At 35.4% G+C, this 26,627-nt stretch overlaps 2 protein-coding genes across 15 annotated transcripts; one reads left to right on the forward strand and one right to left on the reverse strand.

Moving 5' to 3' along the window:
- Window positions 1–1,825: 1,825 nt before the first annotated feature.
- On the forward strand, window positions 1,826–11,496 carry emp1a (epithelial membrane protein 1a). 11 transcript variants are annotated; one of them, XM_087234951.1, is made up of 6 exons: window positions 1,826–2,354; window positions 3,090–3,253; window positions 3,493–3,609; window positions 6,048–6,156; window positions 6,229–6,369; window positions 8,894–11,496. In XM_087234951.1, exons 2-6 carry the CDS (start codon window positions 3,227–3,229, stop codon window positions 9,052–9,054), a joined length of 555 nt encoding a protein of 184 aa, XP_087091077.1. In that variant the 5' UTR covers window positions 1,826–2,354; window positions 3,090–3,226; the 3' UTR covers window positions 9,055–11,496.
- Window positions 11,485–26,303, reverse strand: f8a (coagulation factor VIII associated). 4 transcript variants are annotated; one of them, XM_087235603.1, is made up of 17 exons: window positions 26,011–26,303; window positions 25,294–25,569; window positions 24,863–24,984; window positions 23,199–23,306; window positions 22,942–23,060; window positions 20,561–20,623; window positions 20,142–20,188; window positions 19,699–19,771; window positions 18,120–18,279; window positions 16,310–16,378; window positions 16,072–16,192; window positions 15,910–16,002; window positions 14,444–14,508; window positions 13,985–14,066; window positions 13,848–13,894; window positions 11,909–11,964; window positions 11,491–11,831 (listed from the first exon to the last, which is right to left on the reverse strand). In XM_087235603.1, exons 1-17 carry the CDS (start codon window positions 26,093–26,095, stop codon window positions 11,750–11,752), a joined length of 1,668 nt encoding a protein of 555 aa, XP_087091729.1. In that variant the 5' UTR covers window positions 26,096–26,303; the 3' UTR covers window positions 11,491–11,749. The 4 variants fall into 4 exon arrangements, with proteins under 4 accessions (NP_001006078.2, NP_001428882.1, XP_087091729.1 ...); NM_001441953.1 differs by lacking the exons at window positions 22,942–23,060; window positions 23,199–23,306; window positions 24,863–24,984; window positions 25,294–25,569; window positions 26,011–26,303 and having other exon boundaries at window positions 11,487–11,831; window positions 20,561–20,678; XM_087235602.1 differs by lacking the exons at window positions 16,310–16,378; window positions 22,942–23,060; window positions 23,199–23,306; ... (1 more) ...; window positions 25,294–25,569; window positions 26,011–26,303 and having other exon boundaries at window positions 20,561–20,647.
- Window positions 26,304–26,627: the final 324 nt, after the last annotated feature.

Raw genomic sequence — 26,627 nt, forward strand, 5'->3', positions numbered from 1 at the left:
TATATATATTGCATGACACATTTTTGTACAGAATATAATGTTTTTAACAATAGATTTTAATTTCATGTTTAAACATGGGGAAATGAAAAGTAAGGAAAAGAAAAAAAGAAGTGCAATGCGGAAGGAACGAGAGGGGAAAAAAAGTTGAGGGAAAAATAATTATGGTTGTGTTACTATGCAGTCGGGCAAGCTTGAAAAATGCAGTGAGCTATTAGCTACTCTACTTAAAACGTAGCTTAACAACACCAAAAGTTACCCCCTTGGAAATGTAGCAGGCTAAGCTAAAAGCTACATAGCAAAAGTAGCCTACCTTAGCTACATCTAATTTTTACAATTTTCATTTTTAAATCGAAGCAACTTAAATCCAAATCAATCATATCTTAGTGATCGATAAAACTGTCAATGAAACATATGAGGCATAATAGTGCAGTTCAGTTATTTACAGTAAATTTATATTAAAGGGAAATATTTAGGGATAAGCATTATATTTATATATATATATATATATATATATATATATATATATATATATATATATATATATATATATATATATATATATATTGTGTGTGTGTACAGTTGAAGTCAGAATTATTCGCCCCCTTAAATTTTTTTTCTTTATTTTTAAATATTTGCCAAATGATGTTTAACATAGCAAGGAAATTTTCACAGTATGTCTGATAATATTATATATATATATATATATATATATATATATATATATATATATATATATATATATAATAGCAGTTTTACATTTTTAAAAAACAATTTTAAGGTCAAAATTATTAGCGATAGTCTACAGAACAAACCATCATTATACAAATAACCTGCCTAATTACCCTAACCCACCTAGTTAACCTAATTAGTTAAGCCTTTGAATAACACTTTAAGCTGTATAAAAGTGTCCTGAAAATTATTTAGTCAAATATTATTTACTGTCATAATGATAAAGAAAAAATAAATCAGCAATGAGAAATGAGTTATTTAAACTATTATGTTTAGAAATGTGTTGAAAAAAATCTTCACTCCGTTAAACAGAAATTGAGGAAAACATAAACGGAGGGCTATTAATTGACTTCAACTGTATATTAAAACTAGAACATTTACAAAATAGCATCTTCACAGAACATGATTTTTGCTTAATATTATAATAAAAACAATTTTAACTGTTGCCAAAATGCAATGAATGGTTTTGTCACATATTTGTTTTACTGTCATGGGAAAACTATTTTTTTTCCTGGTCAAATTAATATGTGCATATGTTGTGAAGGAAATTCATTCTTTTCTAACACAAATGTATTACTTATTTTTTTCAGAATTTAAAACAAAATAGATTAATGGATTTATAGTCCTATGGAAGACTGTTCCCGCTACTAAATGAACAAAATAAGTAAATAATTGTTAAAAAATTATAAAGTCAGAATTGCAAGTTATGAAATCAGAATTCAGAGCTGTAAAGTCAAAATTGCGAGTTATAAATAACCTTTCTGTTATGTCGACCTAACCAACCACATACTCGCAATACTGACTTAATAATTATATATATACATATATATATATATATATATATATATATATATATATATATATATATATATATATATATATATATATATATATATATATATATTTTTTTTTTTTTTTTTTTTTTTTTTTTTTTTTTACACAATTTAATTTACGGGCAAAGGTTTCTATAATTAAGTGTTTATTTACGGCTCATAAGGTATACTTTTGGAACTTTTTCCATGAAAGCCGACGGCTGGTCCTGATCTCACCTGTGCTGTTCAGGTAAATCAGCAGTAGGTGTCGCTTTAGAATGGATGACTCATCAACCGCTGCAAAGCACCTGCGCATCACTTTCCAGCCTTTGCGCTACTTTGTCCTGATTGGAGAGGTGGATTTTGACTGGCGCTCAGATCGCCCTATTGTTGGATAGCCATGATCTCCGTTTTAGCCGGTGCAGCAGGTTTAACACTGCAGTGAGTGATGTGTGTGGCGCCGGGCGAGTGGAGCGTGCTGCTGCCGGAGTCTGCGTTCAGCGTTTATTTCTAGGAGAGCTGAGTTAGGATGCTGCGGCATGCGGATGTAGAGATCTCTGTATATAAATAGCACATCACAGCTAGGTAACGGGATGATGGAGACGTTGCAAACTCTAGCAGAGAGACAATTATTCAGCATGCGCCACACTTTCCAATGCTTTTAAGAAGGCATCTGGATATTTGAATAAATTGCGGTTTTGACATTGAGAGAAAGCATCGTTTGTGTGTGTTTTACTGCACCTCATTTTCTGTCAGCGACAAGACAATTCTAGGATTTCGCTGTCTGGATGTGGGATACGTAAGGACTTAAAAGTAAGTCCTTGGGATGGGTGGGGTCCTCTATGCAGCAAAGAGTGCGGGAGGGGGGGCGAGACAGCGGACGAGGTGCGGGGAAGTGCGAATCCTTGGATGGTGGGTCATCAGATAGGCTTCGAAAAGCAAGAAATAAATTAAGATTTACACAATTAAGGTAATGTTTTACTGTATGTGCCATTGCTGCAAAACCCGCATGCTGGCGAGGTTATAAAGTTATTAATAATTCGCGCAATTACGCATTAGGGTTAAGATTCGGAATAACAGAATGGGAGATGTGTGTTTTGGAATGTAATAGAACATTCGGAATTTAAGCAAAACAGGTTGAAAGAGGCTGCATAAGAACGCATGACGTTACACGAATTCCTTCTCTGTCAGACATAATTCGCGGGAGATTTCGCGTTTGTAATTTTTAATTTTGTGTATTTTCGCGTAAATAGTCTAAGGTGGAAAGCATTTGACTTCAAATAGATTGTTTATGCATTGTTGTTTCTCATTAACGTTATTTTGAGCTGCATGCAATGATAATAACATAATAGGCCGGCCAGCTTTTGAACTGTTTAGTTTTTCATCAGGTGAATTCAATCAGAGTACAGTATTTGCAGTTAAATCTTCCTTGTTATTTTCAGTGAACAGCATGCCTCAGCATTTTGTGACGTCAATTCACCACTGTTGTTTGTAAATTTTTAGAAATGACATTGAAATATAGATACCCTTTTTCCCCACATGGTCTAGCCTATTGGAGATTTGTGCATGTGATCACGGTGGAAACAAAAGTAGTATCCCAAAAGGAGACCCTAGAGAAGATAACAGAGCAGTTGTTGTCTGTTGGTTAGGATTCATGCAACTTTAATGTGATGATGTCATAGGACATGGCTGCTTTCAGTATCAGCATTAAGGTAAATTGACTTGAAGTGCAAATACACATGGCTTATTTCCATAGAAATTATCAAATAGTTAAATGAAATAGTAGTAGTAATAATAATACACCCCCCCCCCCCACACACACACACACACACACACACACACACTTTTCCTTCCTTAGCTTAAGACACAATTAAATGCTGTTCTCAACTAGTCATCGTGAGATCATTGTGGACATTGGATGTCATGTCTTTTAATATTTCCGTCACAACAGGATATCGTTGCATCCTGCTTCCCTTCTCGTCCTCTGAATATGCTGAAGGCCCTGGCAGGAATCTGTTTGCTTCATCTGACTACAATTTTCTTCCTTTTTTGGGCAACTATAGATGATGTAAGTTTGCTTAATCTTTTATATACATGCATGTAATCAATTGCTTTACCATCACACTACACTGAGGTTGTATTTGCTAATAAATTACTCGTAATTTGTAATTTTCACAAATAATTTCATAAGTTATGTTTTTAAAGGGACAGTTCCAATTACTCAATCTTGGGTGGTTCTAAACTTTTATCAATTTCTTTCTTCTGAGAGACACAGAAGAAAGATACTTATACAGGTATAGAACAAGTAAAGGATGAGTAAATGATTACGATTTTCATTTTTGAGTGAACTATTTAATTTAAAACAAAGTCCACAAATCAGTTTTATGTATTCTGTTAAAGTTTAACACTTTAGCAAATGTAAATGTGCAAGTTGTGATTTGAAAATGGTAAACCGTGCTGTCAATGTATTCATCAACAGTCTCCCTTTTTTTCTTGACAACTGCCCTAATTCTTTACGGCTAAGCGCTAAAACATTTCTCAGCGATTTGGTCCAAACTGATAGAATGGCTTGAAGTTTGATATAACGATTTGTCAGCTGCACAACCATGATTCAAATCTACCAACACATCCCAAAGTTGATCTGTTGGATTGAGATCTGGAACTGTTGAGCACATTTGAGTAAAGTGAACTTGAGGTTATGTTTAAGAAACCATTCATTCATTAATTTTATTTTCGGCTTAGTCCCTTTATTAATCTGGGGTCGCCACAGCAGAATGAATCGCCAACTTATCCAGCATGTTTTACACAGCGGATGCCCTTCCAACTGCAACCCATCACTGGGAAACACCCAAACACACTCTTTCACACTTATACACTACGGACAATTTTAGCTAACCCAATTCACTTGCACTGCATGTCTTTGGACAGTTGGGGGAGAATATGCAAACTCCACACAGAAATGGCAACTGACCCAGCTGAGGCTCGAACCAGCAACCTTCTTGCAAGAGCACTACCCACTGCGCCACTGTGCTGCTACAAGAAACCAGTGTGAGATGATTTGAGCTGAGTGAGGGATATATGGTCAGAAACAATACTCAGGATGCCTGTGATATTTAAACAATACTCAGTTGGGGCTCAAAGGGGCTTAAAGTATCAGTATGTCCTCTCTACTGTCTGTAACCACAATGACGTACTGGACCAGGTCCATTATGTAGTGGACATTGTACCTCTCACTAAGGTAACGCCCATACTACTGTGGTGGTTGGGTTTAGGGTGGGGGAAGGTGTAGGTGATTGTCCATTATGTAGTGGACCTGGTTCATTATGTCATCAAGCTGTGGGCTGCAGCGAGGACTGTCTCCAAAGTATGCTAAAAAAATATCCTCTGCAATAATCCTCCCACACCACGGGCCTTAACCCATTAATAAATAGCAGGGTAGATCTAAATGCTCATGTTGTTAATGCCAAATTCAATGTTGAGACCATGCAGCCTGCTGTCTCCTATTGACCAGATTTGGCGAGCCTCTGTGAATTATAGACTCAAGCTTCTTGTTGTAAGACTCCATGTGAAATCAAATTTACATTTTATTTAGCTAAAGTGCATTGTTAGTCTTAAAATGAACACCACTTTTTCTGGAAATAGGCTCATTTTGCAAGTCACCTATAGTTAAACAGTGGAGTTTTATTATTTGTAATACATACAACTGATCTCTGGGTCTGGTAGGAGCAGTTTTAATTAGCTCATATCATTGAATCAACATCATTTTTGCAGTGAATTAGATTTGTTAGAGTAGCTGACTATAGTATTGGTAACCTAGTAACCAACAGTAAACAAGGAAAGCATAGTGGAGTCAGCTGGTTGGTCATTTGGGTTTAATGTTTGCCATGTTATAACATGCCTTTCCATCCCCCATTATTCACATTAACCGGAGCATAAACAATTGTTTGAATTATGGGGTTTCTATTTAAAATTTGGTATTTCTATCACTTGTTTCCTGTGTGATCATTCAAAATGTGCATTAACACAGGGTGATGGTACTATATTCTTGACCATATCTCCATGATTAGATATTTGCATTAGCAGTTGATGTTATAAGTGGCTGGTGAGTGTATATTGGGTTATTATTAATACATATTACATCCAATTCTAGCAACTAGCTCCAATACTCTTGCCGAGACGAGTCGGAAGACTTTAAGCAGCACTGTGCAGTATTTGAAATGTCCAAATTAAGTGAGTTTTTCTTTAAAACAAGCCAAAAAAAATCTGAAAATGGTGTAAGTAATCTTATTTCAAAATGGAAACATGATTATCTTGATTTTGACAAGACTTTTGGCTTGTCTAAAAAAATGCTTCATGATTTAAGAAATGTTAGACATTTGGACTTAAATCACACTCTTTATAATCTGGTTCAGGTGTTTTAATTTGAGTAGAAGCTGTCTGCGGTACAGTAGCCCTCCAGGAATAAGTTGCACAAGCCCTTATTAGTAGGTTTATGATTTGTCCCAGGCTTGGTGGTTCACGAGGACCCTTTACACAGATCTGTGGGGCCAATGGGTGATGGAGAACAATGATAATGTTTGGGTGTACATGGACATACCAACCTCATACCGGAAAGGTAGGACAAATAATTCCAGGAGTATGTTTGTTTAGATGTGTGTGTTTTACTAATGTAATCCTATTCTCCTAGATTATCTGCAGGCAGTTCAAGGATTTGCCGTGTTGTCCTGCCTGTTTGCTGTGTTCTCTCTGATCGTGTTCATAATCCAGCTCTTTACTCTTGGAAAAGGAAAGCGGTTCATCCTTTCGGGAGTTGTGCAGCTAATTTCCTGTAAGTTCTGGATTCTGTAAATTTGATTATTGAAGTAAAAGTTCACCCAAAAATGTAATTCTTTTTACTCTTCACTTGTTTAAAACCTTTTTGTGTCTTCTGTTGAAACACAAAAGACAACATTTTGAAGATTTGCGATACTGGAACCTACAGCATTGACTTGAGTTGTATCTTTTATTCCTAGCATGGATGTCAATGGCTACTGCTTTCCAGCATTCTTCAAAATATCTTTTCCTGTTGTGTTCAACAGAAATAAAAATTGTGCTCCCACTTTATATTAAGTGGCCTTAACTAATATGTACATACAAAGGAATTATTGTGTAATTGTGTAAGTACAAAGTACTTATTGTGTAAATACATGTATTTACTGTGTACTTATGCTTGATTAAATACATGTATCTAATTACATCTGTATTTAACTTTTGTAATTACATTTGTAAATACACTATTGGCCATCCCTTACACCTTAACCTACCCTTAAATCTACCCATGCCACCAAACCTGTCCATAACCCAACCTCTATTCCAACTCAAAAGCCCCACAAGTGTTCTCAAATACATTATAAACACAGTAAGTACATTTTTATGTATTTTTTGATGTAAGTACTTTGTAGTTAGGGACACGTAATATAAAGTGGGACCAAAATTATAAATTCATTTCCTTCAGTAAAATTTCCTTTAGTAAGAGCAACTTGCAAGAAATCTTTGTGTGAACTATCCCTTTAGGACAGCACATTTATCAACGCAATTCAATCCAGTTCAATTCATGTTTATTTCTAGAAGCTCTTTTACAATGTAGATTGTGTCAAAGCAGTTAACATAAAAGTTCTAATAAATAAAAATGGTCAGTCCAGTTTTCTCAAAGCAATTCGTAAAGTTTTGATTTAGAGGTTAGTTCTTAATCATTTCTACAATTTCATTCATACATTTTAGTACAATTTGCTGACCCCCAGTGAGAGGTAGGGTTAGGGGACATGCCTCCTTTTAAAAATCATACATTTTCATAGGAATTATCCACTTTACTGACAATACATAATACTTACTTTCCTCATGAGATCGGGCTGCATATATACATAGAAGAAATTCAGAAAATCATCAAGTCAATTAAAATAAATCTACATAATTAAGAGATATTATCATTAAGACAGAATTACAATTGGCTTTGTGTTACTTATCATTTAAATCAGACTTTGTAGAAAAAAGTAAACTAGAAAAAGCTCCTGTGGTTTCTTTGCAAATCCTAACTTTAAAACAAGTCTCTCAACACTTAGTCAAGCAGAACAAGTTATTAGCCAGTGCAGATCATTTAAAAACATTCGTCTAAAGAAATATTTATCCATCCCAAATGGATAAAGTTGTGTTTTACGCTTAATCCAGATTTTCCCACTACAATACAGAATATTGGCCTTTTGACTTTTGAGTGTCGGAATTGGGTATCCTATTGGCTGATGGATAAATAAAATTATTTGAGGAGTTAAGACAGGAATTTAGTCTTCCCAGTAAAGATTTTTATAAATTCCTTCAAATTCGACACTTTTTAGAGTTACCGTTAGAAAAGGTTATATACAATTTGATTTTTACTGAAAAAGAAAAGCTTTTTTTCATGGACGCTTAAAAAAGATCTCTGGATTATATACATTGCTGTCTAATACTGGTCCTTCAACCTTTGATTCTTTAGGGGTAATAAGGGAAAATGATTTGAGGTCTTTTTTTATTGATGAGGAGTGGCTATCTGCTTGCTCAAATATCAGTCCTAGAAGTACTACAATTTCAGTTCATGAGCAAAATTTTAAATGTATTCAAAGGATTTATCTAACTTCAGTTCGCCTCCATAGAATATTTCCCAATTGTTCCCAGCTATGTTTCAAATGTCAGTTAGACATTGGCACAGTGATGAATGTATTTTGGGGTTGCGAAGAAATCAAAATGTACTGGAAAGAGATTAACAAAATTATAAAAAAATATAAATGGAAAGACTTGCTTTGTCCTCAAAGGAATACCTTCTGAATTGTACATCGGAACTGTGTCGTGATCATGACAAAGAATGTGTATTGAATTTTTGTATATACTTCGCCAAAACATTTATTTATTATCATGGTCAACTGCATAGAGACCTTCAGTCAATATGTGGCTGAGTCAGGCAATCAGACTCCTACCACTGGAAAAATTAACTTATGAATAATAACATCAAAGATCTGAGGTGTTCTGGTGCATTCACATTTTTTGGAGGGTACTCAATGACTATGTCTTTCTAAATTTGTTTTATAATCTCCTTTTATTTTTGTCTTTACTTTGAAGCATCTGCAAGCATTTGTTAGAATGTAACAAATACTGCTGTATTTGTTATGAGACACCAGTTCCACTGTTGTTCTGTTGAAAAAAATCTATATATTACAAAAAAAAAACAACAAAGTCTTGGTGACATATTAATCAAAAAGTAGTGTGGACTGTTGTGTCAAGAAAACATACAGATCATAAAGGCATTCATTTTAATGCGTATTCACACATTTGTCTTGTACCTCTAGGTTTCTGCATAATGGTGGCTCTGTCAGTCTACACCGACCACTTCCACAGAGGCGAGAAGGATGGCTGGTACGGCTGGTCCTACATCATGGCCTGGTTTGGCTGGCTGCTGACCCTCTTCACTGGAATAATGTACATCATCTTGCGCAAGAGAGTGGATTAAACTTCAGCCCTCGCTCTCAGTGCTAATGTACAGCCTAGGTTATTCTTTTGTCATGCAAACTTCCATATGGACTGACTAATGTGCTTCAAATCCCCTGTGCAATACTTGAAAAATAGAGAAATGTCTTGAATGTTACAGGCCCTGCTGGAAAGTGCACAACAAACATTACACAGAATCAACAGTTAACTTTAACTTGTGAAAATGCTTGAAATCTGCCAATGAGATAGTCTTAAGTAAAACTGGTCAATTTCATGAACAAAGAGATTTATTTATGACTATTGCATTTTTATTTAGAGCAATACTATATTTTGATTTGAAGGACAATCTTTCCTAGATCCACAAAGCACTGAGAGCAGATACACTACCTGACAAAAGTCTCGTCGTTGATCCCAGTTGTAAAGGGCAACAAATAATAACTTGACTTCTAGTTGATCATTTGGAAAAGTGGCAGAAGGTCGATTTTTCTGATGAATCATCACAAATACTGCAGAAGACCTATCGGAACCCACAAGGACCCAAGATTTTCACAGGAACCAGTCAAATTTGGTGAAGGAAAAATCATGGTTTGGGTTTACATTCAGTATGGGTCCGTGCGAGAGATCTGCAGGGTGGATGACAACATTAACATTCTGAAGTATCAAGACATTTGTGCTGCCCATTACATTACAAACCACGGGAGAGGGCAAATTCTTTAGCAGGAAAGCGCTCCTTCTCATATTTCAGCCTCAAAAGAAGCAAAGAAGGTCAACATGCTCCAGTATTGGCCAGCCCAGTCACCAGACATGAACATTATTGAGCATGTCTGGGGTAAGATGAAGAAGGAGGCACTGAAGATGAATCCAAGGAATCTTGATGAACTCTGGGAGTCCTGCAAGAACACTTTCTTTGCCATTCCAGGTGACATTATTAATAAGAGATGCATGGATGCAGTCCTTCAAGCTCATGGGAGTCATACACAATATTGATTCTTTTTCCACTGCACCATGACTTTATATTCTATACTGTGCATAATTTCTGTTAAGTGACAAGACTTTAGTCTAGGCAAAGTCATACCTTACTGTCCTAATTAAATAATTAAAAAACAAGGCATGATCATATTTTATTTTGGTAAAATAATAGTAATTTAGGTGACGCAGTGGCGCAGTAGGTAGTGCTGTCGCCTCACAGCAAGAAGGTCGCTGGTTTGTCCTCGGCTCGGTTGGCGTTTCTGTGTGGAATTTGCATGTTCTCCCTGCGTTTGCGTGGGTTTCCTCCGGGTGCTCTGGTTTCCCCCACAGTCCAAAGACATGCAGTACAGGTGAATTGGGTAGGCTAAATTGTGCATAGTGTATGAGTGTAAATGTGTGTGTGGATTTTTCCCAGAGATGGGTTGCGGCTGAAAGGGCATCCGCTGCATAAAAATGTGCTGGATAAGTTGGTGGTTCATTCCACTGTGGCGACCCCAGATTAATAAAGGGACTAAGCCGACAAGAAAATAAATGAATGAATGAAAGAAAGAGTAATCTAAAGGCCTTTGCCTTTCAATTAGGCCATTTCTAATACCAAACGATCAACTAGAAGTCAAGCTATTATTTGTTGTTTCTAAAACTTGGATAGGCGACAAGACTTTTGTCAGGTAGTGTATATACTGTAGGGTCTGAACACTTTATCGCAGTTGCTGTAGATTCATTATATGTAAGAACGAACTGTAAAAATGTATTTATAACATGTACAAAGAGAAAGAGAAGCTGTACATATAAGGTACATACAGATAAATATACGTGAACGACATGTAGTTTTAAACTCACGCGCACTTTAAAGATTAGCTTTGTTTTGAACATTGCTTATTTTGGATTTTCTTTTCACCGCTATTTATTTTGTAGACGGCAATAGCACAGGATAGTCTCTAGGTCAAGATCAGGGTCGAACCTGTTACTGCGGTACATTATGGTGCTTTTTGGTCTGTGATCATTCTCATGGTCATGTAGACTTTTGTAATTTGATTGTACGAACACTCTGCCACCATACTATTCCACTACACTGAACTATTTCTCCATAATGATGACATCATGGACCCTGATGCTATGCTGAATGTTTTGAATAGCACGATGTTGATTGATTGCTTTTGTGGTCACATGATCACACTGTAAGATTCTAATTCCAGAGCACAGAATGTTCCAAAAGAACTTTTAGAATGCTTTTCTTTTGTAATTGTCAAAATGTATTCATGTTTTAATGGGAGTAACGTCGCTCCTCATATAATATACAGATGTCTGAGTTATCCACTTGTTGCTTACCTAGTTTGCTTTCAGTAATTTCTAGATGTATTTTTATTTTGCATTTTGACACTGACTGAATGAAAAGGGTTTTATTTTTTCAATGCAAAAATGAAGGCAAACTGTGTAAACCAGAGAGGAGGTTAGTTTCAGTGATCACACACAAATAAAAACCTCTCCGTAAGAATCTCTTCTGTCCTTTTATTTACAACACCAATATATTAAAAGTCAAAATAAGCATTCCTTTATAACACTACATCATACATTCAATTCACAGAAGAAAGTTTGACATGAAACCAGCAGTCGTTTGAGAAATGTGATGTACTTTGTCATGTGTATGTACAGATTTACTAGGCCCACTGACCTTCAGTCCTCATGCAAAATGCACCAGGCACTAGCATAGGAATGTTCCATTAAGTATTGTCTTGTGGGGGTGTGAATCATATGCCCTGACCGAAGGGTGTAATTCGCTCCTGAACCACTAAGTGGAGGAGATGATTCTGTTCTGCCGAAAGGAGAGGCCTGTCGTGAGAGACAATACAGTTATTCAGTGCATAGGCTTAATTCTCACACAAAGACAAGAAATGCAGAAGGCTCACCATAGTTCTGTCTGGAGGGCCTTGAGAGATTCTGTATCCTTTTCCTGACAGGCCATCTGACCAAACAGAACATTTACACACTTTAACACCACAAAAGCTCTGCTCGCAGTCAGTTTATAACATTTGAGATAATCTAGCACATTATAAAGTGTGGTCCAAAAGTAAGAAACCACTAGCCATTTAAATACAGCAGATATTACAAATCTTTTCATCTATATACTAGTTTAAAGGTGCAGTACGTGATCTGCCAAAATACTAAATGTTTAGGATAATATCTTTGAAACACAGTCCCTCCCTGCCATACAAAGCCACGCCTCCTGAAACATAAACCTGCACCCTAAAGTCGACAGTAGACAACCCATTAGATCATGCCATTCGCCAGTTAAAAAACTGTATAGTACTTAATAATACTACAATTCTGAATGAAAACTGTAATATATCAGCACATTTTCAGTTGTGTAGCAAGCAAAACTTGTTATAATGTGCAATATTTCATGCATGCAAGAATCGCTGGTCTCACTCTCTGATGCGCTTTGTCTCTCAAGCGACTATGCTTAGTGGTTGGCCAGCAAGGAGCAGGAATTACTTATTACTAAAGCATATTTCAATACTATTTCAGACTGAATATTCAAGGTAGCGGTAAACAATATAGGAAGCATGAGACAGGTTGTCATTGTTCTAAAATGAACTAATGTGATGTGAATATAAAACCAACTTCACCTGAGTAAGGGGCTTATAAAACCGAACCCGCCTTTACGTTCCAAAAACGCGAGGCGCAACACACTGCCTTTTTTGCTGACAAGAAAACAGAAGCGCTGTGCGTTTTTATTTATGTCGCTAGGCAACGACTGAATCAGTTGGGTATTGTCCGTGTTGCTGTTGATATTAATGTTGAGTGTTGCAGTTGCTATTAATAAAATGTAAATAATTAATAATATTGTAATATTCAAAATTTGTGAGTCGTACAGCACCAGATAACTCAAAACAGCAGCCACAAGTCTCTCCTCCATCTTTTAAAATCTCTGTTGTCGTCTTGCTCGTGGCCGTTAGTAAACCATTCAAAAAAGGGGCTTCTCAACGCATAAAGCGCATTCGGTGTGATCGGCCCCTAAAGCAGGCAGGGTGGAACAGAGCTATTTACTTGTTTTGTTGTTAAACTAAATTAAAATGGACATTTTCGATGCTGTAAAAGGTACTTTATGAAACTGGAATTAGTTGCATCAATCTTTCGCTAGAAGATTTCAATGGCTGAACAACACTTCTGTACATATAGCCCATTCGTAAAACAACACAATCTACATCAGCTTTGGGGGACTAAAATAGTTTTAAAACAACATAACCTGTCTAAAAGAAATACTTCAGCCATGGTGTCATCCTTCCTCCAGCGCGCAAATGTAACTCCAATATTGATTCAGGATTTGAAAACGTTTTGATTCAGTATTTATTTTTACTTCTGTGACTGCCTCGTGTGCACCTGAATGTGTGGCACGCACACACAGATGCGCAGATTTACAAATCTACATTAGTTGACAAACTAATCAGAATTACTTATCAGAATTGTTGGTCCTCAGATTATAAATATATATATATAAATACATTTAAATCATTTACTATTAGAATGTAAAGAGACTTTCAACCAGGACAACAAAAAAAATGTTTATGAAGACAATCACCTACTGCACCTTTAATGGCAAAGTGAATTTTTAATATCAGTACCATAGACTTTACTTTTTCTACCATAGAAGATTTTTTTTTTTTTTAAACAGCATATTTGGTCTTAGTATATTTCTTTCTTATTAAATCCTAATATTTTAAAATCTCTGTTTTTAAACAGGTTTAGAGTGGTTTTGGTACGCAGATTGTCAGATGGTGTCCGACTTTTGGACTCCACTGTGTGTTGTAACAACCAAATTTGCAGAAGCAGATTCAGAATACATACCACAACTGACTGTAGAAGGAGGAACACATTTTCTGGAAGGAAGTTTACTAGAGGAAAGAGAGGTAATAACAGTTCATATACAACAGCAACATAAAAAAAAAACTGTGCCGTATCCTCCACCAGCTCCAAAGTCTTACCCTGGCTGTGTGAGTCGAAGGATTCCCAAGCGTACCGTTCTAGTGTCTGAGCGTGTTCGGGTAACAGCTTTTGAGGAGGAGGCTAAAACACGAACAAATATACACACAGACACACAAAAACAGTGTCATAAGGGTAGAGTAAGCAAACATTAATAACCTTATTTTTAACATAAAAGTGTGATATTAGTGCCAGTTTGTAGCTTGAATCTGTGGTTCATTTGCTTCCAGCTATTTAGCTATACAAAAGCAGACTGTTGTGCAGCTTCACATTTCAAAAAATGGTGTTTGTCCTTTAATGTTTTAATTTATTATGGAATTCATAAGCAGAATCATTGCTAGTGCATTTCTTTCTTCAAGATATTGTCTTGCATATTTACAAAGCATAGTTCACTTCTGGGATGCAAAATAGAACGGATGGGACTTTATTTGTCAATCTAACAGATTTAAAACAGAATTCACCTCAAGGAGCATAAGCAGTAAGACCCTGGAGATTTCACACTTTGCTATGATATCCATAAATGCACCTGGAATTAAAACAAACAGCAGAATTATGAATCTCCACATATATTTAAACTCCTTGATGTTTAGCATACATCAGAAAAGTTTACTGCATAAACATTTGGGCATAATCATGAAAATAACAAGCATATTTTGTAAACCAAAAAAAAAATAAAATAAAATAATAATCATAATGTGAAAATCCTTAAAATTCCACTAATTCTCACATTATGCTGGGTTCAAACCAAATGCAAATGTAAGTATTTGCGACAGTAGACTGAGTGAGGCAAAAAAAAACTGTTTTTCAGAAAAAAATACTACAAAAGTTTGATAAGCAAATGCAAGTTGTGATCATGCAGCTGTACCTCACATATCTAGGCATGATATTATAAAAGACTTTCATATTCAGACTGTGATGATTTTTTTTATATTGATGATCATATATTAATGATTGGCAATTATATATTGATTAAGGTCTTGCTAAAGTAAAGATTAAATGCAATATAATTGTTGTGCTATTACATCCATGTGTATAATCTACTGCTTGTTTAAGAGTTAAGGAGCTGTAGCGAAATGCTTATCTAAACTATTGTAACATTGCTTTTAACCCTTTCATTCGTATGATCACACCGGTGTGATCAGCACTGGCAGTTCCCTGAAGCGTACGATCACACCGGTGTGATTAGAACGTTCGAGCACACGTCATCAAATCTGACGGCATGCGCGGAGGCACAGAAAGAGATGCCCAGCACATGTCATAATTAAAAATTTATTTGTGCTTTAAAACAAATAACATTTATTTTAGGTTTAAAACATTCAAATACACATAAAGATTAAGATTTTTTAAATAAACACGGATGTCTTTGGAGACGGCAATAATATATATTTTTTTATTTAACCGGGCTGCAGAGGAGGGTGAAGTCTAGATGGGATACAGCTAAGGATACTCACCTTAATATAGCATAATTTATTTTGACACTAATAAAATACAATTAATGCGTAATTTAATAAGTAATATAAATACTTCTTGTTAACTTGGGATTACAGCTGTATTCCTTCAAGCAACAATGGCTGTGCACATTACCCGTCAAAACAAATAATTCGACCATGATTAAGCTGTTTAAAAAACTAAATATATGTTCTATCATATGATTGTGAATCAGAGTTTTACATTGTAATTAAAACATTTGTCAATATTTACAAAAAAGGGCAAAACGAAACAAAATTTGAGTTAAAAATGCCTGTGAGCCAATCCTTAGGATCCTTTTACAGAGGCTGTCTTAGAGAATTAAAGCAGTTAAAAAGACAATATTTGTCTGACTTTATTCAGTTTTAGTCTTGAAGGAAAATCTATTCCTTGTAAACATGTATTCCTCTACCTCACATATCAAGATATTACACTTTATAAAAGTCTTTGGTATTCATACCGACAGGCGTGTTCGTCCCAGGTAGCTGTAGTCCTCTTTCCTGACACATGTGCTGCATCTCGGAGAGCACAGCAAGAGCGCCGTCATAATCACCTGCGCATCAAACATCACATCACTGTTGGGACCCCCAAACAACCTTCATCAATCAGTCTCTGAACTCACGGGTCAGTATTTTGCAGGAGGCCATTTCCCACAGCGACAGCAGGGCTTCAATTGGCATCTGGATCTGCAGTTCTGCAGCTCTCTGGAAATGAATGATGGCCTCTCCTGGGCGGTTCATCTCCTACACACAAATATATAAACAGGAGCACCTCAGGATTGAGCTCTGGGAAGTGAGGTGCAATTTTAATGCATTTATATAGAGAAGCAGCCCCATGTGTTGCAATGATAAATGCCTCACCTTTAGAGCATTGCCAAGCTCCAGTGAGAGACTGGCCGCCATAACAGGCTGATTCATCTCAATATAGACCTGAACAATATATAAGTACATATTTGCAGTATAACATCTAAGAAAAAACACAAAATCTGCATGTGATTGCAAGATTTTAGGCTCTTTTTTTTTTTTTTTACTTCAAAGTTTTCTTCAAATTTGACAAGCATTTCAACATGAAACAGCTGAGAAGCGGCAAGCAAAAGACTAGCTTACGATTATTTTGGGATAAACTGGTTTAAAATATACAGCGGGGGAAAAGAAGTATTGAACACGTCATGTTTTTATCCTGGGAACAATATTTCTAAAGAAGTTTTAGTTCTAAAGAAAAAGCTGTTGACACGGAATTGAAGCAGATTTTGGTAAAAACCCAAACAATACAAACATAAAAATAAAACTAAACAAAGGAAAATAACAATGGAATGACACAATGAGAAAGTGCTGAACTACTTAAACGCAATTAATACTTTATATTAAAGGCTTTTTTGGTGATGACAGAGTTAAACAGACTTCAACAAATGTAAAAATCTTGATGGTTCTGTAGATCTCGTCTATCAAATCGGATCTATATTGGACTCAAGGCAGGTGATTAGCTGGGCCATTCTACAGCTTGATTTTCTTTCTCTGAAAGAATTTGAGAGTTTCCTCGGCTGTTTGGATCCACCCTGGTTTCATCTTCATCATCATCATCCTGGTAATGTAGATGTTGAGATTTCAGCTGCTGTCTGGGCTTTCATTGCCTTTCTACACCTTCCTTTCTTAATGTGTTCAATACTTTTTCTCTGCGTCATTTCACTTCCTTACACATAACTTAATTTGTGAAATAATTAGATTTGTTTTCTTTCCATATATGGATTTCTTTGATTGTTACCAACATCCGGGCAAAATTTCATGTCCTTGGTGCCTTTAGAAATATGTTTTCTGAGAAAAATGGGGATGTGTTCAATACTTATTTCCCACGCTGTGGTTGCTTGAATGTTCAACGTCATCCTATATTCTTCTATAAAAGCAATGATATTCAGTGAACGAGGGATTGGTAGTTCTGTTGTAGCAGTTTTGACATTTTTTAAAGGGGCTATATGTGTGTGTTTATAGATGTCAACAGCTTTTAACGAAACTTAAAAATTAGACTTATTACCCACTAGGTTGTATTTAAAAGCTCATAGACTGATGTATGTGAAAGACACAAGCAAATAAAAAGGATGTGTTTGTCTACGCACAATTTTTAGAACGTCTTTCTGTTCTATGACACAAAACCAATGCTTATAATAGGATAATGCTGAAGGAGCTATTCTCTACTGTAACATCAATGTGTCAAACTTTTTATTTTAAACTATAATACTTCAAAGCCAGATCTATGCAGTCTATGGTCTCAATTACTTTATAATATAATCTACTTTATACTATATTAAAACATACTTTATAATATAACCTATTATAACAGTATAATTTGAGTGCCCTCATATATTGTATATATACTTCCTTTTACGTCTAAATCAACAATTAAAAAGATCTTTGCTGTGAGTATTGAATCACATTCAGTCTCTTTTATGTTACATGTGCACAACTTTGAGCAATAATTTATTGGTTGCAGCTCACTTAACAACCACCAGTGTCACAAAAAACAAGCTTTTCTCAATTCTACATATAACCCCTTTAAGTTAAATAAACATTTTAAAAAAGCACATTAAAATTGGAGGCTAACTTTCTGCAAATTAATGAATTTGTGTTTATTTATGCTTATCTGTGAGAGCTGTGAGAAAATGATTGCGATAAATACCTTAATAGCAAAACTATAACAGTTCATTGCTGCCTGCATATTCTCATCGAAGCCTGGGGCCCTCAGTGCTCTGGTCTCCTGCTCTGAGGCCAGAAAGAGCCGCGCTGCATCCGTCAGAGCCAAGGCTTCCCCTGGAGCATTAAACAGCGTCTGCTCACAGCTACAGAAATAAATAAATAAAATGTACATGTTCTATAAAGATCACTGGCTTTCAGTCGTTTACATGCCACAGACTCACAAACAAAATCATTTTCTTAGGAGGGATCTCCCATTAGTTCTGCACAATACTGGAAAAATCTAACATTGTGATTTTGTTATTTTGCTTTATGAATACAATTTCACTAGATGATTTAAATAGTTCAATTTGGAAAGACTTTATCATTTTGGATTGATTGGGATGATTCTGTAAGGGAGTGCATATTCATGATATATAACAAACTATCTATAAATATCTATAGATAAATACAATAAAGAAAAGATACAAGTGAAATAATCTGTGATTGATCTTTTTCCGAGTCTAACATAATTTATTCATTTTCTTTTTGGCTTAGTCCCTATGTTAATCTGGGGTCGCACAATGGAATGAACCGCAAACTTATCCAGCACGTTTTTTACGCAGTGAATGCCCTTCCTACCGCAATCCATCTCTGAAACACCCACATACATTCATAGACTATGGACAATTTAGCTAACCTAATTCACCTGTACCGCATGTCTTCAGACTGTGGGGGAATCCAGAGCACCTGGAGGAAACCCATGCGAACGCAGAGAGAACATGCAAACTCCACACAAGACGCCAACTGACCCAGCCGAGGCTCGAACCAGTGATCTTCTTGCTGTGAGGCGACAGCACTACCTACTGCGCCACTGCATCACCTCTAGCATTATTCATTTACACAAATTGAAAATTTAAAAAATAATAATTTGAAAAGTAATGTTATTAATTGTTACAAACAGTACAATTTCTAATGCATGAATGCTTTTAAAAATCCTTATACCTCCAGGGGCCTCAAAAACACATGCAATTTCATAAATTAAAATACAGACTCAACATTGCATATCATTCAACTATTGCAAATGATCACATTGTGATACTGATGCAGAAATTATTTATTGTGCAGCACTACCTCCAATTCGTACATTTAAAATTCAACAAAATATGTAAGCACATAAATACAGTGTAAAAAATAATATGATAAACATTTGGAAAATATTAAGTTTTTGTTACATCATTACTTTTTCTAAGACACTAGACTACTCTACTGACAAATATAGTATTCATGTAAATCCAGTAAAATTTATTGACAATAATTATTTTAATAAAATGTTTTTAAAAATTATTGAAATTTAATTGTATTACATACCTAATTAACATTATTTAAATTTTAAAACATTTAATAAATATAAAATAAGATTTTACTTCACGAAACATTTGTGAACATTTAATAATTAAATAATACTTTCCATTCAATGCATTAAAAAAATGTTTTAAACAAATTTTTCGATTATTTATGGACCGCAAATAGAGATGGACGCAGAAATATATGAAATGTTATGAGTGATTATTGTGTTATTTTACCGAGCCATGGCAAGATTACAGAAGGCCGCATACTGAGGACAGTCCTGCTGTTTCAGCTCCTTAGCCAACTGACCTGAGGAAACATGTTAAATAGTTTTAATAAAAAAATGAACACTCTCAACTATAAAGACAGAATTATTGCCATCAACTTTAACCCAATATTGTATTAAATGGTTTCAAATTCACACATTCAGACTTTTTCCTTAATATAAACTCAGAAAAGTATTTTTGCAAATTCTAAATGGGGAACTAACATTATCAGCTAAGTACAACATTGTTTACAGTCAATTAATGTTGTTAGGGTTGTTAATGTTGTTAAAGTCATACTTCAATGCAATTTTAGACCCAATATTCAAAGGAGCGTAGTAAACCATATAGAGACTGTTAAATGAACTAATGTGCGAATATAAAAGCAACTTTACTTCAATTAATACAATACATACCAAATTGTTCACTTGCTTCTGCAACATTAGGCTTCCGAAGAAAGCGCCTGTGATTCAAGAAGAGCATCATTAAAGCTTTAATAACAGTACTAATGAGATTTGACAGCTGAACATTCATACAAGCTCTTTTAGAACTGTTCGGTATGTAAAGCTGCTTGACATTAAACATCTACAAGATATAATATTTACACATACATCTTAAGTAATTTTACATTTATTATCTAACATTATCGTCATTTTCTTCAATTAGATCCTCTTTACGTGAAATTAGCAAAAGGCTAGTGATGGTTGTGTGTTGCTAGCCTTGACATGACGTTCTGTGGTTTTAGGCGACGCTATAAAAATTCAACGTCGATTATCTACCAAAAGACACGTTAAAACATAACTTAGTTTGTATGAGAAAGCTTTCCAGCTCTTACTTTTTCAGTTTATTTGACACCGCCCGGTAGCGCATCAGAAAATCTCCTTCGGCTGCCATTGTTGATATTCAGTAGGAGGGCAAACACACCGGAAGCCGCTCTCCGATTGTTCCCATTGGTTGCCCACATCTGAAGCTTTTGTTTAATTGGTTTACAAAGGGTGAGGGCGGGTTTTTTGTTGTTGGTTAGTTCAAGGAAAACCACACATTGATTTAGAAATCAAAAATTTGTTACTTTTATTTATTTTGCAGTATTTTATTATACAACTTGTACATTAAAATAATAAATTTTACACAACTAGCGTTATATTTACACCAAGTACATTATAGCAGGTAAGAAAATATTTACAAATTCATTCATTACTTTATATTTATTCAAAAATTTTCATAGACAGAATCAAATGCTTCATCTTCTAGTACTTTGCAGTCCTGAAAAAGAGCAAAACAGATCAAACTATTGGTATTCTGAAACAACACTCAGTTGTACTTAAGAAGTTTTTCTTTGATTAATAGTCATGAGGCGAAAAAAATCTTTATTCCACACAATTAATTTTTCTATCAGCTGTATATTTATAAGACTGCTCACATATTTACCCAATTAAAAGGGCACCTATGATGCAAAAAACCTTTTGGAAGCTGTTTGGACAGAACTATATGTAGGTATAGTGTGTCCACATTCATATTGGAGTGATATAAACTAGTGTGGTCACTAGGGCTGATATAAAAAAAAATCTGACATTGCAATATTTTGTATTTCTGCGATATATATAGATATATACTGTAAATACAATTTCACTAGATTAATTAAATAGCCCTATTGGACACAATGTATTATTTTTCAATCGATTGCCATGACTTTGTAGGGGGAAAAATCATGCATGAAATGTAATATGCAAATATAAGAGCAAAATAAACAGTGCTCTATGGTTTTCACAGTGCAGTCAAATCTTATTCAGCTACAGAGAAAAAAGCCAAATTTAAAATACCACTGCAAAGACTTTACTGTTTCATCAGTTCAATAAAATTATTTTCTTTTAAATATTGTGTCTGAATGCTCTTAGCGCCTAAAAACATGTGCGAACGATAAACTTTTACTCCATTAAGGTTAAACTCGGCAGTAACTCCACAAATATCACATACTTCCAATACAATAATATATATAATCCCAAATTATACAATCCTAACTCAACGATGTGACTATTGCAGATGATGCAAAATAGCGTTATCGATGCTGAAACAATACATTTTGCAGCCCTAGTTATCATGATACTGAAATTTGGTATCAGTCGGTACTGACATTTTAAAAAATGTTAATTTCCCACCAACATTTAAGCTTAAACAACGCTGATTTGCCCTTGTGTTCACATGCTCAACAGAAATGTGATTGGCCTTAAAGCTCATCAGCTCACTAAACTCACCGCTGTTTACCAAGTACAAACACAGATATAGGAACACTGGAGCATTTTAAAGCTGCGAAGATCAGTCAATTCATCAGTGGACTGCTTGTATGTCAGCTCATAGACAGACCAGCCAATCTTCATGGAAATGGACGTTTTTAAAGAACACGCACAACAGTGCTTAAATGTTAGCGGGAAATTGATCTTTTTAAAAATTCAGCACAGACAGGTACCAAATTCCAGTATCGTGAATACAAAAAGTATTTTTTAATCTCCTGACGTTAAAATAGGATCTAGAGCCCAATGATTTTAAGGCCTACTGATACGTGATGTAGGAGTGCAGTTTTCCCCAGCCACTGAATTGATTGACAGGAGCGTATTAACATGTCTCATAGTAACGTGTGTAAACATGTCCAAAAAACAGGACTTGCAAAGAAACTGGGATTAAAAGATCTGTTCCGACTCTCTGTGATCAGCTGCACCTCAGGAATGTGTTTAACAAGTTTAAAATGTTTTTAAAACAGTGAATGTTTGTAATAAAGACAGATCACCATGCAATTTATAACCGCTGGAATCATCACATTTGCAGTCAGTAAATGTGTGTGTGTCCTGCAAACACAGCTTTTGTGACTCATCATTTCAGAAAGGCTTGAATATACTCCAACACAAATACACCAAATAAACTTACTTTCTATTTTGACTTCATCTGTTTCTGTTACTGACTGCTGTTTATCTGACTTAATGCAGTATAAGCAAACATGCAATGAGAGGCGGGGAGAACCAGCTCATTTGCATTTAAAGACACAAACTACAAAAACAGCTAAATTTTGGTTTGAGCTCAAAATTGGCATTTTCTACATGGTATAATAAATAATCTGATGGGTGTTTTAAACAGAAACTTTACAGACACATTCTGGAGACACCAAAGAATTATATTTCACCTTGTAAAAGGGATAAAATAGGAGCCCTTTTATCAAAGTGCACCATTGTTCCGCATGTTAGACAAACCTTTATATGGGATTTATTCTCCGTTGTGTTTCCTTCATCTGCTGTCGTCTCAGGATGCAATGTATCATAAACAGAGTCTGATCTGTATTGTAGAGCCTGTCAGAAATGATGTATTACTTTATTTGAGACAGTCTTATTTATAATTCTTATTAAACAAAGGATAAAAAAAGACAAACAAATGCCATGGAAAATAAAAATAAAACCCTATCCAGAGAAGCAGAAATAATATCTCACAGTGTATAGTGATGCAGATCCGGCATCCTCATCCAGGATGACATCATCGCTCTCCTCTGCTCTCTGCTCCGCTACTTCATTTTCATCATCTCTACACGGAGGCTTCTCCTGAAACAGATCAGCCAAAACTACATCTAAAAGTGCCAGTACGACATGTGGATTTCTGGAAAGTACACTTCTGCCCTTTTTTTGGCCATCACAGAACCATCTCGCAACCAAAATGCAACTCTTAACAAAGCATCTAGAGCTGGAATGACACATCTTGCGTAATAACACCGAACCAACAGTAGTTACAGCTGACAAATGTATCTTTTAAAAGGTTGTTATGAGAATGGTTTTTAAAGTAATGTTAATGCAACATTCTGCTAACCTTACTTTTGACTCTAAGTGTTTATTTGTAACATTTCAAGAATTTCAAGGCTAACATCCGGCAAATATCATTCATAAAGTACGAATAATATCACATATAGACATTCTCAGAACATTTTCTCTCAGCATAATGAAAATGAATGTCAAATATTATTTTCATGGGAGGATTTGATGAATGAATGACTACACATCTAAAGTCTGTCTAATCTGTCTATTTGACGAATAGCCTAGTTTTGGGCTATTCTTAGATATCTGTTAGATTTTAGCCCAAATTTAGCCTTGTTTTAGCCAAGCTGTCTACATTTAGATGTCTATTAGACGTCTATTAAACAAAATTGCTTGCTGGGGTATTATCTAAACATTTACATAAACATGAAACAAGGTTAAAGCTGATAATGTGCTAAATGATGTTTTGTTTCTTCTACAGACAGAATTTAATTTTGTTTCGCCTGTATACTGTATGTTTTTGCTTGTCTCTTTGTTTTTTGACTGTCAAAGTGCTTATAGCTGTATTTTATGTACCAAAAAGTAACATGGTTTCAATTTAAGTCTTTTATTTTCTACAAATTAATAAAGTCACCTACATATTGGATGGCCTAGGGGTAAGTTAATTAAGTAAATGACCCACATAGCAAAATTTCTCTGGCCCAGCTCTGGCCCACACAATCAGGTTTTGCTTGGCCCACATGCCGCAGTGAATTACGGTACATGACTGGACCAAATCTGGCTTCCAGACAAGGGCCAAACACAGACCATATCTGGGCCAAGTCTCAGCCAAGTTAATAACTCATAACTGGGCCTGAACTGGGCCAGATAGGTTGGTGTGTCACGATTGCAATGAAATTGATAAATCCATGGAGTGATGCGCTTTAGGCACACTATGGGCACGATTTTTCTCAAAGTGACCTGATTGGTAGAATTTTTTTTCTTTACTCAAAAATGATTTTAGTGTATTTTAAATGTGGGTCAAGACTGGCCAAACTCACATGGCCCACTTATCAAATTTTTAAATCTGGGCCAAATACTACGTTTTTCATCTGGCCCAAACCTTGTGTGCCGCCTTAAAAACGGTGCCACCTCTGCCAAACCCGGGCCATGTTTGGCCCACATGCTGTATGCCAGTGCCGGATGAATGCCTGCTGTGCCAGCTTTTTGCCAAATCTGGGCCAGAATTCTTTGCTACTAGGGGAACAGCACATTTCATTTTGGGGTGAGCTGTTCATTTCATTGAGACAAGAATTAATTTTTATAGTACTTCTTATGTTTTTATGAGACAATGTGTGGCCAGAGGTTACCTTATAGCTCTTAAATACACACAGTGATCCAGCAACACTGAAGGTAAGAAGAATTCCAGAGATCGCCATCATGATGATGTAGTCTGTGTGCAACTCATAAGGTGGTTCCTCGTAACCTTTATCTGCATCACAGAGATTTGGTATGGAAGAGAAGCAGTCATTTTTTTCTGTCTCAATATTTGCAACATTTTATTTCTGCTGAAAGTGGCAGTTTCAATCGAACGTCACATGGCTCAACTCACATGCTTTTTATTGTTGTCATCATTTTTATGCATCCAAAAATAGCCACTTTATTCTATCAAACCCGTTAATTGGGTCACAAGTCACACATCTAACAAATTGGGATTCAAGGCTCACATCTGTATTATTAAATGCCAAAATTTAGCTAATGTATTCATAATATTAATATATTCAGTGATATGCAGACTCACCCCTAACTTGAACCACCCAATACACTTTTTGGTTTTCATAACGAAAATTGTAATTGCCGGAACTGGAGCTATTGTGCATTTTGATTTGGGCAGGCACCATCTTTGTTTGTTCCTGAAGTCCTCCCTTTAGTTCTTTATTCCAAATATTTTTTTTCTGAGTGTAGCATTCAAGTTTCGATGTGGAGTTTGCAGGAATGACCACTTTCAGGTTGAACTCAAGAGTACCTCCTGCTAGAGCCACTCTGGTTCTGTTCAGCAAATCAATTGAAAGACGGGCTGGAGGGAGAAAGAAATTAAAATATGTGTTACTGATACGTCAGTACTCTACTGATATTTATGTAACTTCTTAAAGGCATAGTTCACCCAAGGCTGAAAATAATATATGAAATTTTTTACTTCATCACTTTTTTCCTCCACAACAATTTCATTTTTTCCCCGCTGTTGAATGCAAAGGAAGATATTTAGAAAATTGTTGAATGCTGAAAAGTACTTGTTTTTTCTATGGAAGTCAATGGTTACAGGTTGCAAACGTTTATTTAAATAATCAAATTTTCCAACAGAAAGTCATAAAGGTATGAAACCACTTGAGAGTGAGTGAATAGTAAGTTTCTATTTTTGGGTGAACCATCCCTTAAAAACATATGTGGGTGAGATTTCATCAATACAGTGATGTTAACCACAACATTGCAATGATATATAAATAATAATCATCATTACCTTGAGCTTCATGCCAACAGTACAGAAATACAATCCAGAGGAGGACGTGTTTGGCTGCATACATCCTTATGAACAAAACTAACATTTCCAAAAACAATTAGGCCATCTATCAGTTGTCCCATCAGACATTAGACATCACTGTCCATCTTGTAGACCATTTTTAAGACCAATGAAGAGCTAATGAACAGTTTTCTTTTCAAACAACACAGGAAGTTGAACTAAATTACACCACAGTGGACGTTCACAGGATCTTGAGGTACAATTTTCTTGGTTTCTCATGCAGTTACTTCCTCTCTCGCTCCTCAAGCTCACTTCCTTATTTCTGACCTTTTATAGAGTTGTTTTTGGCATATTGGTAACTGATAGTTTAAATTAAAAGACTAGTTCTCCTAAGTAAATGAGAATTCAGTCATCATTTACTCTCCCTGCACTTGATCCAACATTTCTTTTTCCTGTTGAACACAAAAGAAGATATTTTCAAGAAAGGCGGAAACCACTGACTGTCAGTAATTTAGTTTTTTGCTTTGAATGTCAGTGGTTACAGGGTTCCAGAAATTCTGTTTCAGCAAGTTTTGTTTTCAAAATATCTTCTTTTGTGTTCAACACAAGAAATAAAA

This window comes from Danio rerio, chromosome 1 (genome assembly GCF_052040795.2).
Source record: "Danio rerio strain M-AB ecotype USA chromosome 1, GRCz13ab, whole genome shotgun sequence".
Taxonomy (NCBI): Eukaryota; Metazoa; Chordata; class Actinopteri; order Cypriniformes; family Danionidae; genus Danio; species Danio rerio.

Excerpts from the sequence above, each read along its gene's own strand:
- emp1a (XM_087234957.1), top strand. The coding sequence starts at position 3,460 with ATGTCATGTCTTTTAATATTTCCGTCACAACAGGATATCGTTGCATCC. Across the intron at positions 3,610-6,047 it reads TTTGGGCAACTATAGATGAT|GCTTGGTGGTTCACGAGGAC; the intron begins GTAAGTTTGCTT and ends GATTTGTCCCAG. Across the intron at positions 6,370-8,893 it reads AGTTGTGCAGCTAATTTCCT|GTTTCTGCATAATGGTGGCT; the intron begins GTAAGTTCTGGA and ends TTGTACCTCTAG.
- f8a (XM_087235603.1), bottom strand. The coding sequence starts at position 26,095 with ATGTTAGTTTTGTTCATAAGGATGTATGCAGCCAAACACGTCCTCCTC. Across the intron at positions 16,193-16,309 it reads AGCTTGGCAATGCTCTAAAG|GAGATGAACCGCCCAGGAGA; the intron begins GTGAGGCATTTA and ends ATTTGTGTGTAG. Across the intron at positions 14,509-15,909 it reads TGGGACGAACACGCCTGTCG|GTGCATTTATGGATATCATA; the intron begins GTATGAATACCA and ends TTTTAATTCCAG.